The 19438-nt window shown below is 39.3% G+C and overlaps 2 protein-coding genes across 11 annotated transcripts in view; one reads left to right on the plus strand and one right to left on the minus strand.

Moving 5' to 3' along the window:
• The first annotated feature begins 695 nt into the window (after positions 1–695).
• LOC111254387 (uncharacterized) lies at positions 696–17608 on the plus strand. 9 transcript variants are annotated; one of them, XR_015316831.1, is made up of 12 exons: positions 697–1230; positions 5801–6100; positions 6847–6885; positions 7125–7262; positions 7840–7959; positions 8245–8337; positions 9717–9938; positions 10756–10864; positions 11643–11841; positions 15352–15505; positions 15676–15798; positions 17116–17608. XR_015316831.1 is itself a non-coding variant. In XM_086974604.1 (10 exons), exons 1-10 carry the CDS (start codon positions 1228–1230, stop codon positions 12178–12180), a joined length of 1305 nt encoding a protein of 434 aa, XP_086830730.1. In that variant the 5' UTR covers positions 698–1227; the 3' UTR covers positions 12181–12611. The 9 variants fall into 9 exon arrangements, 5 of the variants coding, with proteins under 5 accessions (XP_086830731.1, XP_086830730.1, XP_022670894.1 ...); XR_015316832.1 differs by having other exon boundaries at positions 15709–15798; XR_015316830.1 differs by having other exon boundaries at positions 15352–15798.
• Positions 15545–19438, minus strand: part of LOC111254389 (visual pigment-like receptor peropsin) — a 36666-nt gene continuing 32772 nt past the window's right edge. For both annotated transcript variants that reach the window (XM_022815160.2, XM_086974607.1), the window contains exons 6-7: positions 17268–17443; positions 15545–16933 (exon numbers count right to left, since the gene is read on the minus strand). In XM_022815160.2, the coding sequence (XP_022670895.1) occupies positions 16765–16933; positions 17268–17443 (345 nt within the window). In that variant the 3' untranslated portion in view covers positions 15545–16764. The remainder of the gene's footprint in view (positions 16934–17267; positions 17444–19438) is intronic.

Raw genomic sequence — 19438 nt, forward strand, 5'->3', positions numbered from 1 at the left:
AGATGTATCCACTCTACGGCCGGGTCCGCCAAGCCCGTCCTGCTACACATCTGTAGCTCCACCGTATAAGCAATGCATCAGCCCATTGCAGTGGCTAACACCCTTCCTCAAGTCTGTAACGCAGTGTCGGACAGGCGGTGTCTTCTGCTGCCTTCAAACGCAGCTTGCCAATTCCACATTCACGCTGGATCTCGGATAACTATTGATGAATATCATTAACTTGTGACGGCGATAGCACACATTCGTTTCCACATGCTAGTTCCTCTGGACGCGTTTGTTGATGTTGCCGTGCGTCGCGGTAACGGTGGCGTCTATACCTATTATTGGCGTGGCAGTACTAAGAACGGCGTCGACGCCTCTCGCATAAATAAATGCCTGCATACTCTCCTGTCTGGTTAAGGAGCGGGGCAGACCGATTCCCCCTCCGAACCCCTCCCTTACCCGTTTCACCTGATACTGACCATGATTGACGATTCAGGAGCTATCATAGTGGTATAGGGGACAATGGCAATTACGGCGTTAACATCTGCCCAGTCCAGCGTCTTTTTCTGGCGCAGCATTCACCACGTAAAGACGGATGCGAATGCGATGTTTCGCGCAAGGGAAAGAATTGACGCGACTTCACTTTCCATGGCGTGCTTTCCATCTAGCTTTTCAATCTTCTTCGTCATGAGTTGTTCTTTTTATCTGGCGCTTCTTTTTGCTAGTTGTCGAATGTCCGGTTCTTTCCTACAAAGGAAGACGATACACCTGCTGAGTCGTCGGGTGGGTCCTCTCTTTTTAACAAATGTATTGACTTCTTTCTGCGGGTCTCGCTTTGCGCAGCGACGTGGTGACTGCCGCGACCGGTGATGCTATTGCTGTGACGACGGCTGTCAAGTAACGTTTGCGTTGGCTTGCGACCATTGGTCTTTCGAGCAGCTAGCCTCGCATCGGTAGTGATCGCTTGTCGTTGACAGCATCGGATCGTGTTCGGCAGCTGCTTGCGACAAGACCCATGGAGACGTTCCACCATCAGGCCATAGAAGAAGATTAACTGCTGTGTACCTGTGGCGTGGTCCTCAAATCGCCACCGTTTAGCAAATATCTAACGAAAACAAATATAAGGGAAGAGAGTGAAAGGCAGACGGAAAGTATCTGTCTGATAGATCGACCTGCTGACCCGATCAGCGTCCAGTCGGAACAACGTTTGCAACAAAGATCGAGGATTAATACTTTCTGCCGACCATGGTGAGTCTCCTGCGACTCGAAATCCACATCGTGTTAGAATTGGCCTTTCGAGACTAACAATAATTGATAACCTATACTCTTAGAAGTTTTGTTTAGGCCATTTATTATACTATTTTGTAAAAATGAACATTTCAATCATCTTTCATTCAGTTAACCAATATGAGTTTAGCGAGTTCGATTATATTAAGCCGGCATAATCTAAGGGCGAGAAAGAAAGCCCATAGTGAATTCGATATCTTTCCACTGGCATAAACATAGTTTTTCAAACATTTTATGTAGACCAACTTCTGTGAATAAGTTGTTTGTCACACGGGTGCTCATATTCGATCCGCTCGAACATAGCTTGTCCATAGGGCAATAGAACGCCTATTATAATAACAGTGATAAAACAATAAAAACACCTAAGCTACTGACGTTTTTGTCTGTGAAGTCTAGCCCCGTGCAGTGGCACGCGCGAATAGGACACATATTACCAGGATGCTTAATTCAATCAATTTGACGTGTTCTAAAAATCCAACAAGTAGCTAATACGTATCAGTTCTCAATTGAAATAATTATTTTCTACTACGTTCAGAGTCGATTGTCACGCCGATCACGTTAAGCGTGACGCAATATCACGTAGAAAAGTATGCAGTAGTGTGAAGATGACTGCTCTGAAAAGGACGTGGTTTCAGAAATCACGCCATAAGCAGGAAGAAGATTCCCACGCTTCTAATATATTCTCATCGACGAATCTGCATATATTAGATTTTACGCGCGGAGAGAAGATCCTGCTGTTTTCTTCGGCTATGCCATGCAGTCGCATATAAATAATAGAAATTAGCTAAATAGGGACGATTATGCATTTGATTTTCTCAACTTTACAATGAATTTACTTGGAAACACTTTATTATCGCTGGATGTGTAGCGCCGTTGGCATAAAACCACGCATCCCAACCGGTTTAGGTTCTGTTTACATAAGCTTAAGTTGACCTCCTTTTTTCTTGATATGGTTGACTGTCTTCCTGCCAAAGCCTTAACAGTAACCATCAGTAACCCTTTAGCTAATCGTAGCCTGGCGGTATCGTAACAGGGGCCTGAAGGAGTTACTGCTAAACATTATATCCGCTTATTGCTGATTAAAGAAGAGCGTTTTTTTTCAAATAAAATGCAGAATTTATCTGCTACGATTGAAAGTAGGCTCTTTTTACTAGGTAATGAAACTCATTGTTAGCATGTGGTATGATCGCAGAACAGCTACTGCGACACTACCGGGGAGGCCGGCTACATTACTAGCTACTTTCAGAATACTTCCGAGATACTCAGCAGTTTTTAGAAAGAAACTCGGGTTATAATTTTTCAAAATTAACTGCAAATATATTTCACTAGCCAGATACATGCTTGGGTCCTATCAAGTAGAGTTTTGGCCTTATGCAAACACTTTGATGCCTCCTTCAGTAAGGGAAAGTTCTTAAATGGTTCAATTTCAACGAGCGCGATTATCGCTTGGCTTTATTATGATGTATAGGTACTAGAAAAAAAAAAAAACGAAGTCTCTTCTGTTGGGGTACGTCCTCACCTCGTGAGTCTAATAGTGATTCTCATAGAATCACATATTTTTTCAGGTTATTGTTGTCATATCACTTTTGCATTAGCAGTTATTATAGGCCGATAATTCCATTGACGACAGAGTTAATAATAATAATAATATGTGGTATTTTGGTAGTTACTGAACGGTAACGCTTTTTACCCGGTAAATGACTCTTATAAGGAGTGTTATACATCGCGATCAGCTTCGAGTACAAAATAGGAGCAAAGCGGAGATCGGTTAGATCCCGCAGTGTAGAGGTCCCGTAATCTGCTACCCCTTGGAGATGAGTATTGAGTTGAAGGTCTTTCTTATTAAATATACATGCCGCGTTGCTCCTTACAACAGGTGGAACAGCCCCCTGCTAGAAAAAAAATACCAATGGTCTCTACGTTGTTGCAAAGAGGATGCTATAAAATATGTAATCCTCAGCTTGAAAAATATATACAGAAGTCGGTGTTTCGTGGCGTGACACCTTTCGTAACCTGAGATCATAAACGGGTTCGAGTCAATCAAGACGCTCGCTCACAGAAACCGGTTTCGCCGATCTAAGAAGTTGTCGTTGTCTCCCTAGGATTGATCTTGAGCGCGTCTGCACAATACAAAGGTAACGGAACAGTAAATCTCTGCCGTCTGCTGAAACGTATCATCTGGTCCGTTTCATAAGCCGCAGTTTTCCGGCGCCAATGACGATAATGTCTATAAGGAAACAAGCTATGGAAACACCTTTTTACTGTTGGCAAATGGCAGTTTCGGAGATATGGCTACCAACGTCAATGTAAACAGATAAAGCAATAGATAATGTCGTTTGAACGAACTGGATGTCAGCACCTCTAACTGTTGCAGGCTGCTGATCCATCCTTGCCCATATAGAAGGCGTTTAAACAAATCGAAGTAGACATATGGTTGCTTTAAAACTGGGAGTAACGCTATGTAGCCGCCAAGGGTTCGATTAATTGAACCACCAATTTTCTTGAACTCAGTTACAGAAATGTACTTAGATAACAGAAAGGAACAGTTAAAAAAAATCAAATTAACGTTTCATTTTTTATGCCTAAGGGTTACACCAATTCTACCGTCCAAATGGTAGATACACAGTACATCCCCTAGGATATTTGTGTTGGTCAGGGTTAGTTGGAAAAAGTGCTAAAGTAATTTTTAACGGGACATCTGTTTCAAATACTCAAACGTACAACACATTTTCAAATAGGCTTGCAACAGTAGATTAGGCAAAAACTTGAAAAAATTACTCATCGCGATCACCAAAAAAATACATACCCAATACTCGCCAATATTTATTAAATATTATCGCCAGCTATATAATTTATTTCAATAAGCGACCCATACTCGCTCAAAGTTAATTTACTAAGTAATGAACACGCTTTGCCATGGCGCAACTAACTGTCACAGAAAAATGGTCGTCCGTTACTGTTCTCAAATCTATCGTGTTTCTATTTGACAACGACGGCCACCATTCGAAACGAGACAATATAATGAACCTTTTGTTAACTATGCTGTTACAAACAAAAAGTTCAACTTTGCGCTTATTGGTAAACCAGCAATGGATCTACGAGGGGAACAAAATACCGTCAACAGTTACATAAACGATCGTAGTCTTGGACGACTCTGGCTGAAGTACGCGAATAATACGGCCACCATTTTTTTATATGAACAAAAAAAAAAGCGACGTATCCTTGATTTAGCAGACGACATAATTTTTGGGGTCAGAATTTTCGTACGATTAATATGTTGTTCTGTGCTGAGTAGGATTGAAAGAGTACGCTCAAAGCCCAGGTAACTTAAATACGATTCGAAGCACTCGGTTTCTCCAAAGGCTAAACCTAAATTGTACACTAGGCATGTTTTGGTCCTATGTGTCGCTTAGCTAGCGCAGTAACGTTAGCACCAGCTATAATGTTTTCTATGCTGACTTGTACCCATATATGTGGGAAAGATATAGATGGAAAACGTATACCAGGACAATTTATATATTTGTAATCTACAAATTAGATCAATAAAAATAAACTTCATATTCCCCTCAAACGAAATTATAACAATGCACCTCGTAGTGTTTATTTAAATTTTTCCTGAGCATGTGGCAAGGTGGATCACGACCTATCGATCTCAGAGATGTCTGCTTTCGGAATGGGTCCCAGAGTGACGCACTGGGATCGTGTCTATCCGAAAGTTTGACACATCCCGTCAGCCTCTGCAGGGGCTCCGTCCGAAGTGTCGCAGGGCTCTTATCCAGGCCCTTTTGTATACATGATATTATGTCGAGGTTTTAAACTTCTATTCGAAGGTGCTTTTGTGAATTACAATGTGTACTCCGGTAAAGTAAAAAATCTATACCGAGATAAACAAAGCAACATAGACACACAAACATACACACACACACACACACACACCGTCTAGCAGGCAAGTGGATTAGTTGCATTCTAAACGATATTATCTACACCAAAATAAATTATTAAGACTATTACGGATAACGCCGTTTATTTTCTACAAGCTGCTTAGATACCGTCTGTAGCGCCATATGAAGGTTTAGTTTAAAGTTCACGTTGTTCACTATTCAAAAGAAGAACCACGGCCATGCAATTGTATATCGTAAACTTCTATCACAGAAAACCCTTAGTTTTATTCGAACGTACATAACGCCTTAATTACCTCTAAATGGTCCTCACTTCATCAGAAATACGTTGCGAAGTGTTCTAAAGTGAGTAGAGTGAAAACATGTTTCCTGTAGGTCTATTAAACGAAGCGTTGTATTTCTCCACGAGGAAAGTGATGATGGCGGACATTGTTAACAATAATTTTTTTTGTTTAGTTAAGAGAAACCATCTGTGCAGTGCTCTAGAAATAGCCATTTTTAATACAGTTAACAACTTCTTTGATGGCAGGTGGCGAATGACCCGGCTTATGCTATCATATCGTAACCGCTTTCTAAATCCCTTGAATAAAGGAAATTTCGTATTGTATTGTAATTTTCGAACGCATTGACAGCGTTCATGGACTGCAGCGACTCTCACGTTCTGCTTAGTTGCCGGAGTAAGGGGACATGGGGGTCGACAAACCCCAGTGACGAGTTTTGCTAATAATGATCCCGGTGAGCTTCAGACGGATCAGGAGCGGGGCAGAGAAGCACCGCAGAGTGAGTCTCAGTTCGATGGCGGTCAGGGAGGAATTCCCACGATCCCTCTGAAGATTAGAATTCCCGAAAGCATGGAATTCGTCCACATGGACGCAGCTTTTGACTCGACCATTCCTGATTGTATTCGCAAGGACCCCGCGTCTATCGAAGAGGTAAACACATATACATGCGTGTAGGCGTTGAATCGATTATTGTTCCATTTTATGTTTGAGAACGCCTTTATTGATCTCATATATAATCTGGATTCACTGTTGCTGATATATGTGTTCATTTAGTTGCTTTGTGTAAAATATATTTAGATAATTCAATACAAAAATTGCATAACAGGGAAAATTCTTCCTGTGATTAAAGCCGTCTTCGCAAAATACTTGATAGTCACTTTGTCATGTTGTCGGTTCAGCCTAATCCATTATTGTGGAGCAAATTGGGCCTGCATTGAGGAGTGTCAACAATTTTGGGTATGGACGCCTCTACTTTTAAATTTTCGTTCAACTCTTCTGGCTATCTCTGCCGTTTTAATACGCCAATATTAACAGTATTAAGGATTTTACTAAAAAGTCTTTAGAATTGGGTTAAAACTTACGTAGAATTTTTCCAATAAACCTATGAGATGGCACGGGAACAATCACTTCATTTGATATCCCCTTTACCAACCTTTGAACCAGTGATGGCTGCATATTCATGGTTATCATGGCAACATAAATGGATAAATGCGCACCGTGCACCCACCCTATGCCGCCGTTGAATTTGTTACTTTAAAATATTTTACCAAGAAACCGGCCATATTTTATCAGCAGCTCGTTTAGCAATTAGCAATGTTCCCCTGAAGGAAAATGTCTCCATATAACCTTTAGTAGGAAACCCAGAAATAACTCTACCTATTCAATTTTCGTTCCAGAACGGAGGAATTACTGTAACAGCTGAAACATTCACCGACGTAAGTACTTCATTGTGATCCGCAAATAAACACCGCATTGATTAGATATTGAGGTACTATAAAGACATAATAATACGTAGTAGTGATAAAAAATAGACCTTATGTGATGCGTTAGTTGCTGAATAAATACGTAATGCTTTTTTGAAAATTGAGTTCTGGCACTAAGTATCAGACAAATATAATCAACTCCTATGTTCTTGTTGTTTTGATGTGGAAATACAATTGCATTAAACTTGTAGTGCGCAAGGCATGAACTTCGCAGAATTCAGGACAAGTTTGAGACTCAGAATCGTCCGTCAGCAACGAGCGGACCTCGTGGAAAGTCGGACAAGGCCGCGGAAGATAGTGGAGCAGCCCCTGTTGAAGCCGTGTCAGGGGTAAGAGTTGTTTATACGTGGCTTCGCTATATCAATCATGCGATATTTATTTTATAGCCACTCGGGGCTTTTATTAAAGGTGTAAGTTTCGAAATAATTCCCAATCTGGAATTTTTCCAGTACTACTTATCATAAACGACAGTTACATCCACATCGATTTAAAATTCCCCTTAGATGCTTAAAGTAGAAATAATATGTATATAGTTAGGACGCCGGTCTAGCTGAGGAGCTCAACAGGGCAATGCAGAAGATTATTTTACCTAAGAATTTACTTTCGTACCTCTGCAGAGACACATGGATAGAACAAACACAGCCGTTAACTAGAAGGGCTTACAAAGATACATTTATAAACTAGAAAATTTGTACTTCAACTAAAATTGTTGTAGCCAAATAAACTTAGTACCAAGTTTTCCTCCACATTAGTATACAGATTTAGCAATAAAGACATTCTACTATCTACGAGGAAAAAGCCTTGAATTTCACTCCGCCGGTTTGCTAAAATTGCAGAAAGGTCAACGAAGCGAATTCGTCTGCTAGGTTATGTCTGATAGAACTTCATTTACTTCCCCTTTATTAGGGTAGAGAGAGTGGCCAGGAAAATGAACAGGATAATAATAGACACAAGGATAAGCCCGACCACGACATCTCTGACCACGATCGAATCAACCAGGGCATATTGGCCCAACACGGTATAAGGGTTCGTTGCCAATGGCAGAGATCACTAAGGATTTGGCTGTACTATCTTTTTGTATCTAATACTTTGAACTGAAGTTACAATTTTACAACAAAACAACATAAATATATATAGATATTAATCGAATAGCAAGAATAGGAGCATTTTATATGAATCCATTGTGTTATCTTCAAAAGAACACACAAATCACTTCTCTCTATAGCATTTTGATACCCTTCTGTCCAGAAATCGAACGAACACTCATTTTAAAATCCGCTTACTACTAATAAAGAGTAATATTACCTATAGGGAAGTGGCAGTGCAGCCGCACCAAAAGCAACTACTGACACCATAGTCAATGCTACCGCTTCGGCCGTTCCAGGATCTAGCTCCAACGACATGGTAAGCTCTTTATTAGTACATATATATATATATATATATATGTTCTTAACAAGAAATTAAACCGAAAAATAATTCATTCCACACTAAGCATACACAATAGAAGAAATAACACAAATGAAATCGTAAAAACGAGGGGAGCTCGTAGGTTCCTGTCCTTTTTCCGTTAGATTAAATCAAGTCCTAACTTTTAGTCATTGTTCCTCTCAGCAACGACAGACATAACGACAACAACAACAAAAGTGTTTAACGGAACAGCTCGCCATTGATATGTATATAGTATTTAAAGCAGGATGTCCATTGCATTCGTGGCCTGGGTCGTACAGCAAAATGAAGAACGAAATCAAATCTTCGAATTGGAACTGCTGTGAAAGCAGTTCGCTTCGTTTGTGTCCCTAAGAGAGAACGTTTTACGTTGTGTTGTTACAATAGGTTCGCTAGGTAATTATATGCTGAATGCTTTACTTCGCTACATAGACACAATAACGTAAGCTGTGTATAAAGATATTTTTTTCCTATAGAGAATCTAGTTTGCGACACAGACTCGCGTCTGTGATACGGACGCAACTGGTGACTATATTTCCCATATTTTTCAAATATTTTAGTCGTCCATAAACTAGAAACAAGACCGTTAGCTCGTCCTTCAAACGGGACATTCAGGAAGTATCAAATCATCATCATCATTGCAGAATGTTTCGTAGTAGCTTCTAATAATGTTAGCAGGTAGCTAATACTAGGATGTGTTTACAAAACTAAAGATTTTCTAATTCAAAAGCTAGTACATTTTAGGACAAATCGTCTAGATCAACGAAAGTTAGGCAAAAATAAGGGAAGTGGACGAACCACGTAGTACATGCTTTATTTTCTTAAAGCATCTTTCGGTTATTCATTCTAACATTAGCACGGTCCAAAGGCAGAATTTAATTAAGCCGACGACAACTCATGCTGGCTAGAGGTCTGCCATCTGCTTTGCGGGCTATTAAGCTAATAAACTCGAAGGGCTCACGAAACTTCGATATTTTCGAAATCTGACAGATCTTTGTCGTTAAGGAGACCACGTCTGCCTATTGGGATTGTTCGATACATAAAATCCGTTTACAGAGCGAACCGCCTTGAGCCAACATATTTTACGCAAAAAGCGAATTCTGACTTTCTTAAATCATAACTTATAGGATTTTACTTATGCTAAAAAAATAGGGATGAAAGAGAATGCTCTTCCGAAAGCGATATGAAAGTACAAAACCTATAGCACAAGCAGAGAAACAACAAAGCAAGCGTTACATTTATAAACCTCGCAGAATTGTCAGGGCTAGTCGGTCATTCGAGACCCAACAAAACCCTGACTGTTGTTTCGCGCGACATCCACAACGACCTTTTTTCAGTTGGCTGTGATTCAAACGGTATTTGACTACAAACGTGTAATGACCGATTTACGGCGAATCCTTCGAGGAGACGTGTTCGGTGTCCTAGGAGAGTACCCCGGCCGCATGAATGGCCTATTCAAGATTATTCAAGAACTGCCTCGTCGAATAATGAAGTCGATCGGAATTGTCAACCGCCTTCGCAACGCAACGACAGATACGACCTTTCGGGGAGTTCTTACGGTATGCCGTCTAAGTGTTGTCGGTGTCTTCGTTCTGTGGTCTCTAATTTATGCAGCGTGTCCATCTAGTCGCCAATAAAATCGGCAGAGAAGACGGGATTACGATTGCTTTTCTGCAGATCCCACGTATCAGCGGCCATGTTATCCTTGTTCTGAGCTGATGGCGTTTTGTTATGGTGCTCGTTGTCGATGACGTGTAGTACTGGACTCTAACTATGTGTTTCACTGTTCTGTATTCATAGTACTGTGTGCTTGCGTACTAACCAATGCGTATAGGGTAGCTCGGTGCCTGTTGTGTTTTCTGTACGCGAATTATTATTAGTTATTCAGTAAGTTCCATGAAGTGCCTCAGTCAGCGTCAGCATTAGCGTTGTACAATCGTTGAAGACTGATAGCAAGACATGTAAGTTGAAGATGAATACATATGTGTGTTTATGGAACATGCAGTACTGATTCACCTAACTTCTATAGCGCGATAATAGCTAGTGATAAGTTAATATTTTGTTTTGCTGTCTACCGCCAAACATTGGGGAGTGACGTTTTTGAATTCTTAATATCACATCATTTTCAACGGTCTGATACGATTCTATGATAATATAGACGATCAACTTAACTAACTTTGTGTGATATTCGATAAACTGAAATTAGCAAGGAAGCGAACAGTGGGACAAGTAAATATTACTTCGCGCCCTTGCGTTTGCAAACAACTAGAAGAAGTGTTTATAATACCGTCAACAGTCGAAGACTTTATTATCTCTTCAACATAATATGAACAGTAAAAGATAAATTTTTTCTAATTTTCCACTTCGTTTTCGCAGAATCTCAAGGAATATCTGACACAGGCATCGCATACGGCCAAAGATCTGCCTACTGCGTTTACTCTCGTTAGCGTAATGGACACTCTGCGTAACGTGGCGAGTAAGATTAGTACGTATGAACGCGCCATTCTGAGGCATGATTCGAAAAAGTTAACCTTATCTATACCAGCTAGACGTAAATCGAAATCAAAACGCCGTGTTCATTAGCGCATTTCGATCACTGGATTAACGAATGTTCGTTAGAAGGATACTCATTGAATTATTAAAATGTCGGATGATGTTCATATTTTGAATGAGTTTGCCTCTCATTCAGTGTAACATCTATCTGAGATCCTTCAGATTGTAACCCTTATTCCAGCTTAATGTTAACACAGGAACTCAATTTTCCCTAGGTTATAGGATCATTGTAGATAGTTATGAAGCAGAATCGGTGCTGACCAACATCAAGTTGGCAAAGATCGTCAGTAATTTTACCAGCTAAGTATAGCTTGTAAACATATGTTAAAGTTATACTATTAAACATGTAGCTTTATAGGTAAGGAGTGTTACTGAAGAATCCACTAGTTGTTTGCAACAGACCGACGTAGATGACGATTTATTCTGTTCGGAAAGTCTGCCACCGTATCGAGGCTATTATGAGACGTACTTTTAAGTTTCGTAAATTAAGAAATTAAAAAAAAAAGTTCAAAGCACCTGTTAAGTTGAAAAAAGATAAGTTATTGCAGAGTCCCAGTTGCACAACGTTGAACATACTTTCATTCATCAATGTTCGCTGTGCGGCAATTTGACTATGAAAACATACAATCAATTTCTGCTCTGGATATCTATAGCCAACCAATAAATGTATATATAAGCCTAGGTCGCCTTCCGATTTTGACCTATTCTAGGTGACAATGCCCAGCAGAATACCGAACAGAAGACTGCGCAGCTCCCAGCTCAAAGGATGTTATTATCGAGAGTTGAGGAGATCCTGCGCAACCCGCTGGGCGAAGTGTTTAATATGGGTCCCTATAGAAAAATCGCGCATGGAGCCGAGCAAGGAAGGCAATTTTTGTCTAGAAGGATCTTCGACTTCCATCCGGACAGGTATTAAAATACGCTTTTAAAACTCTGCGACGGGATCGTAAATATTGGTTGAACGGTAAACGGATATTTTTCAACTTAATATAATTAACCTTTGATGATTGATTTAAGCAAGCAGGTGAAATTAATAGAAATACAGAGATACTGAAGCTCCGTCGTACTCTAAAAATCTATTTAAACGGTACTTCTATACAATAAGTAGATCTAAACAAATCAACGATTTTGAATTATTACGTATCTTCTCATTTCAGGATTTTTCCAAACGTGCTGAATCCACTAACTTTTTTCTATAGACGTCCTCATCAAACAAATGGTCAAGCACAGGGAAACCCTCAGCCATGACACGGTCCAAGAGAATGAAGGAACATTACGCTTCGCTTATCTCATATATTAACACCTCTTCACGTATTGCTAATATTGATTCGAATGAGGGTGTTATTATTCATAACAAACGTTATTTATTGTGCATCGCAACACTTAGAGGTGAAGGTAAACATCTCAAGACTAAATTTAGAGATAGACAGTGAACTCATTAGTTCCATAAAAAAAAATCATAGGTCTTCGTTGAAACTTATGGACAGGTATTTCTCTTCAAAGTTTTTTTTTTTTACTTAAAGTTCATAAATCCAACTACCATTGTAAATAGGAGCATATTCGCTAATGAAAAGTTAGGCAGAATAATGATCATCCGAAGATTGCGTCAAGCGAACAATTTTCTATCCGAGATCAAGCTATCATTAAAAAGAATATAAATATAGCTTGAATAGTAAGAACTTGAGTCTTTATTTAATTGATTCACAAAGTCTAATTTAATTGTGTAACATATTTTAGCTCGATTGCAACTTCTAAACCTTCCAGTGACGTCGGTTTTCTACTATAGACTCTGCCGATAACGTATATCTATAGGAAAAAGCCTATCGACATTGGATTTATGTAATGGACAAAGTATGGGGCATTTTTGCTTAACTTACCTGATTGAAGGATTTTACATTGATACATTAGAATGATAGCAGGAAAGTGCTTCGTCCTATTATAGGAACTGTCGAATTAATCTTCTACTTAAACAGTTGTACCACACTGTAGCTTCGGTGCCTGGTAAACTGTTCATGCAAATGATCCGAAGTACCATTTGTAAAATCGTCTTCTTGAGTCCGAATCCTCTTCATTGATGGCATATACCATTGCTGGGCTGTAACTTTTCTACTACTAATGTCTAAACATGCAATGCGCACTTGATTTACTGATCCCGAGCGCCGACTTGATTATCTTACGGATTTTATGCTTCACGGATGCTGTCTAGTGTTGACTGGTGAAGTTCGTTGATGTTCTTGGTCCTCCGGAACGTTATCTATGAACATCCTAGACAGCTCCATCTGTTTTGAATATATTTCTCATCCGACTAGTCGTAAGTCGCGTAGGCGGATCTGTCTGGAACTTCCTGCACTTCCATCGCCTTTGTGCTTTTGCTATATTTTCATACTTTCAATAGTATTTTAGATACATTTTTTGTTTATCTAAAAGTTGATTTTTGTTTGTTCATTATTTCGATTTCATAATATTCTGAACTGAAAGAACTCTGAGAAACATACTACTGGTTAAACGGTGTATACACTTTTTCAGACGCCTTGTAGATATATAAAAATATATTAAGTTGAAAAAAAGTTGCTGTGCTTTGTTTACTGAACAGAAAATATCACATTTTTTATTCCTGTGGCAGTATGTTATTATGTTATGTACTCCCTGTCGCTGTTCATGATTTTCTCCCATCTGCTCACCAAATGATATATTCCGTCTCGTTACAAGGTGGCCAGTTTCGTTTGAAAAGAGTTTTCAACCACGTTTCAATCTGTTGACCTATATTGAAGGTAATCTCAGGAAGCTGACTATCCAGCAGATAGGACAGGTGAAAATTTTGTCGGAACAAACTCTGGAAATTATGACGGTACAACAAAGTCTCTCACTTTAGAATTCAGGAGGGCAGCTTTGACGGTGTTTGCTGTGTGTGACCTCGCCGTGTTATAGGGAAAAGCCACACACGAATAGTCTGATCGACTCGATGCAATTGGGTCAGATCAACGGTCGATCAACTGCATGGGTCGTATGAAGCAATTTCCAGTATATCAGTCCCTTGCAGTCCCTCCAAATGCAAAGCACAACCTGTTTCAGACATTAATCTGGCTTTTCTGCTAAAGTCACCCATTTTGATTTCTGGCTTATGCGATAATTCCAAGCAAAAATTGGTCCCTGTGGCCACGTGACGCTCGATACCAAACGAGATGTCAAGATGAATCGTTGAAATGTCAGTTCTTGTTGGATTCAAGGAGTTCGTGGTATCCAAGCTCTGAACTTCTTATCGAATCTAAATGACTTAAAGTGGTTAACGACGGTCGTGTGGCTGCAACCTAGATTTGCGGTCAATTACGAATTGTTCTTCAGCTGTCCTCTTTCAAAAATGCTTTTAGATGGTTGCTATCAAACTCAGATAGTCAGCGTGAGCAGCGTTCTCTGAGTCCCGGATACGGCTTTCAAACTTGGCAAACCATTCTTGAGCAGTGTTTTTATTGACAGCTTCGATACCGTATACTAAGAAGGAAACGTCGTAGGCTATTTCGGCTAACTTTTTAGCCCTAGTGGCAAATGGGAACGTACGGAACGTGTCGACAATCCGCTCGTTTTTCATCTGAAAGATCCATCTTCGAGGAGCTCATTCGAATTGAAGTCGCATTCATAACTATAATATAATATCGTTATAGCACCCTGATAAAGTAGCGAGAGCCTTCTAACGGTTTATCGGGGTAAGTAGGAAAGCGCAGACACCTTCTTTTCAATCTTGCATATAATTTAAATGAGAAAAAATGTCATTATCTAATTAGCTCTTTTTAGTACGTATTTAATAGGACTCGAAGTGATAATATAGAGATCGCTTCAAGTTACCACCATTGCATAATAAGTTTTAACTAAAAATTAACAGACAGAGTTATAAAAGAGCATCAAAAGAGATCATGCTATATAATATTAATTATATTACATGAGCGAGCCAACGAACTCATTTGTCAGATAAGAAAACTTTTAGCTATGGAATAGGACGTTTAGCGGTATTTGATAAAAAGAACTTTAAGTTAATGTTTGCATACATGTTGCCATGTCTTTATGCCATACTTGCATTTTCCTTACCCGAATCCCTGGGGAAACCAATAGGTTCTATAAAACGTATTTTCCAATAAATCGAGCTGTTGAAGGTCGATGTAGATGGTAAATATTGTTTGTGGTTGATGGTAAATATTATTGCCAAGATGCATAATACAGCCGTCCCACAGGAAACTCACGGAAAATATCTGATTGAACAATTTCGTGAAAACCCCTTCCTCCCTGTTTTATACTTAATTTTCTGTTTTTCGTGTGAATGTTCTCACCGTTTTCAATTTCCCCCAATTCGACAAAGTATTTAGTAGTGGTAGGACAACCGACATGTAAAATGTGGCCTGCTTTTGCCGCTTTTTTTCCTTTTCATAGCTTTATTCTTGATCTCAATGGTAAATCTGCTGCTGGCGCTGGCGTTACGGAACCGCAGGTTTCATTATGCTTCACTGCGTAAATTAACACCTAACCAAATAGACCGTTTAAGTTGGTGCTGCTGTGGACGGATACGGGCTAAAGAAAATTCTAGGTTTGTAAACTAATGTAAACACTTTTAAATAAAAACCGGTTTTATTGACAATAATCAAATGTTTATTTAGACGTATACATATGGATATACTACTGGTATGATAATCCACAAAAGCAATCATATAACAAGGGCTAGCACAAGTAACGCCATAACTTAATTTTTCGTTCGAGACACATTCCCTGATCTTGCGGCCCGACCTGTAGGGAGCCTTAATCTGCATGCTGGCTATAGCACAATATCTGGAAGGTCTATAAGATAGACCCAAACCTGGCCGAGGTCTCTTGCTATAAAAGGCAAGTTTAAATGCAGTTTGAAGTAATAACATTTTGCAGTACCTACTCGTTTCAATAGACATTGTCTTTGTTTTCTCCGTAATAGACAACCAATTTTCGGATTCACCTCTGAAAAAATGTTCGTAGTTTTCCAGTCAATCCATGAAAATTTCCGTCTATTTTATTATTTAAAATATCATATTTGAAATTATATTATTGAATTTTAAAGGAACCTATTTTCTAACTAATTTGAATGTCTCAAATTTATTTAACGTCAGTTAAACTAAACATTTCTATAATACATATAGACTTGCATGGTAAGTTTGGCGAGAGCACTAATCTCTCCACTAAGGGTTCATTCCCCTTGGTCCCTTTCGTATTGAGAAAAGTTGTTCAACCTCTTCAATTGATTTTAAGATCTTTAAGTGTTACTGATGTTTATTTATTTCTGTTCAGGTAGAACAGGTAAACTCGTGTGTTGTGTTAAAACATGCATGAAAAATTAAGTGTAGCAAAATTAATTTTCATCTATTAACTAAAAATACTGATGTGACTTTTCTATGAAAAACGTTTCAAAGGTAGTGTACCGTGATTTGAGAATTGTTTATTTACATCTTATGGCACATCACCCCCCCCCCCCACATCCAAAGATGTCCACATCAGCTAACACATCTATAGCTCATCTGGGTTAAATTTGCATCACTAAAACGACGTTCCAACGGGAAATAGACAATGTCTAGTTTATTCAGGTAACTGGGCCGCCTCAGTTGCAATCTTTTCTTATTCTTCCTTCGGATGGGCCTGGATCCGTACTACGCACAAAATGGCCATATTTGCTAACATTCGTTTAAAAGCGAAATAATCATTTAGGGTTTTTTGCGTAGGATCCAGAAAGGTAACTTGTATTGTATCATACTTCACAGTCTGCGGTTACGTTAGCAATGACCTAGAAGGCCAGCTAGTTTCAATTATTTATCAACATATTGTTTATATATTAATAAAACTATCTCGCTGACTCGCAGGAGTAGTCGAAGACAATTCAGTACATTCAGCCATTTGTGTTGTTTCGTCCTGAACGTCGCCTGGCTGACCTGTCTCTCTGCATAGGCTAGCCTTTGCCGCCCGAATAGTGTCTGCAATAGCCGATCGAAGGTTTCTGTAATAAGATAACACCGCACACGAATTACAAGGGATTAGATACCTTAATTAATCTTCCTAAAAGCATTGTATAGATATCCAGAGTACTAAAAAAAATCAACTGAACTCACTACTAAAGTCAATCACGCGGCAGAATTATCAAAAGAACATGCTAAATACACTAAACGCTATTGATTTCAGACTGCGGCATCAATGAAAAAGAAAACATGACAATTGCATGGCGAGCTTTCGAAGGAAAAAAGACAAGTCGACCAACTATCTAAGCTTATATACACGGCGTGGACTGATAGACCGTTTTCATACAATGCTTACTTCTATAGACCGATAATTACCGATTACTAAGTGAGTAAATAAACGGATTTAAGGCACCTGAGGCCTTTGCGCATATATTTGGAGCGATCATCAGCCACGAAGGTACGGTAGATGGTCCGAAAAAGACGCTCCAAAGGCAGAGAGCGGCATATGGAGTCCAGGTCGAAAGGAAAGACGTTACGATGAGAAGAGACGTCTGAAAATAGGTCCAAGGCATTACGAATGAATCAGCTGAAACAAAAGTGCGTTTTCTAGTCCTATCATACGCATTCAAGCCACTTTAATAAATAGATGATCAAACAGATAAATATTTAGTATGTATCCACAGAAAATGAATAAAAAAATATTTTGCTATACTCTATTATTTTCTCCTGAGATCAAACTAATGTTAAGTACCTCAACAGTAACTAAAGATTCTAATGCAACAGCTAATGCCCTCTATCAATGGGAGACTACCGGCCTGCTCTATAACCGCGGTATCCTCTAACTGATTTGAACTCAGATGGAATATGCCCAGATAAACGATAATTTAAATACGGAGTAACCTCTTGTCTACCGTTGCCGTTTATAAGAATGCCAGCAGTTTTACTACACCCAAACGCGAGCAATTTCTAGTGAACAGCACTCCAGGACGTGGATCAAATATTTATGAAATAAGCAACTATGCGATTGCAGAAAATAAAAGATATATATATATATATATATATATATATATATATATATATATATATATATATATATATATATATATATATATATGAAACATCTAACGATACGAATAGGCGGCACAGTTTTCCGCAAGGTTCAGACCGAGATCTGAATGAGCCAAAACAAATATAATTCAGACTGTAACCGTAGAAAGCCCGGTGGAAAAGAAAATATCGACTAGGAAAGTAGAGACGATTTATTTCTATGATACGTATGACATGATCTAAAGCGAACATTTTAAAGCAAAGGCATATTATGCAGCTGTTAGCTTGAATTGTTTTGTCCCTTGAGAACTGCGGTTTACAGGAGGAAAATCAGTGGAAGTAACGGTCTTACGTCACAATTATGGTTATCGGTGGCGGCTACCTAGTAAAGAGATGTGCAGGAAAAAAGATAATTACATAACAAAGGGAAGCTGTTCGTATGTTTATTCGTAAGGATGTCACGGCCGAAAGCAGTGATGAAAATGTAGTATAGTGACATCAGGTGAATGGTAGTTTCGCTTGAAAAGCTCGAATCGGCCACAATGTCGATTGATCGTGACTCACAATGGCAGTGAACATTGCGAAAATCGCTCGGTGTTTAAGTTTCCCATAAGCCGCTTTATACTACAATTCCTCGCACAGCCTGGCGTGTGAGGCATATACATTCAGCGCAACAGATATGTAAAAACGTAACGCACCATAGAGTATTTACTACACTTCTCGAGACCTGATTCCAGCTCCTGTTGTCGTAAACGTTAAGCTTGCTAAATAGGTGCTGACGGCAAAATTTGATACTTTATTCAATAAGTAATTCGAGTTTCACGGTCAGGACCCATTATTGGACACCCACAATGCAGACAGCTGCGAACCTCGGCAGGCCTGTGTCGAGTAGAATCGAGGACAAAAAGCATTGTCATCGAATTAAACATGGTGGCTAAAGTTCTAATAATCAGAGTAGACCAAGTAGTTACTTCTAGAGATAAGAATGAGATCGTGAAAAACGTCCCACAAGGCTCCATCATTGACGCTATGCTAGTCATAGCCTTAGGACCGCAAGTTAAATCACCCGCTGGAAGTGACCTGCAATGATCCAGCCTATTTTTTGGATTTTGACAGTTTAAATATTAAGCGATTCCTCCAAAGTCGCAGCGACAAACACAGCTCATTGGATTTAGGAGCATTCCTGAATTTCGATAATTACCTCAGATTGCTATGGGGACAGACGGACCACTACGATGTCTATGCAAACAGTTCAACGGATTCAACAACGGTACTATTAGAACTTCCTTTTCGTGGACTTTACCGAAGAACTTATTGTGATTCTTTTGAAACGAGGGGCAAAACACATGTTTGGGTGCATGCATAGACTACGCGTATCAATATTAATTGATGTTGTGTGCTAGAGGCATACGCAGTGTACGTGTACATTGCTGAAACTTGTTGAAATAATTATTGGCAAATCTGCTCCACCGAAGCGCGAACAACTAGTAGAATAGTTT

Source organism: Varroa destructor, unplaced genomic scaffold (assembly GCF_002443255.2).
Source record: "Varroa destructor unplaced genomic scaffold, Vdes_3.0 BEIS01000007.1, whole genome shotgun sequence".
Classification (NCBI taxonomy): Eukaryota; Metazoa; Arthropoda; class Arachnida; order Mesostigmata; family Varroidae; genus Varroa; species Varroa destructor.

Bases quoted from the DNA above. Each gene is read 5' to 3' on its own strand.
- LOC111254387 (XM_022815157.2), top strand. The intron at 6,886-7,124 runs GTAAGTACTTCA...TTAAACTTGTAG, and splicing joins CAGCTGAAACATTCACCGAC to TGCGCAAGGCATGAACTTCG. The intron at 11,842-12,089 runs GTATTAAAATAC...TTCTCATTTCAG, and splicing joins TTCGACTTCCATCCGGACAG to GATTTTTCCAAACGTGCTGA.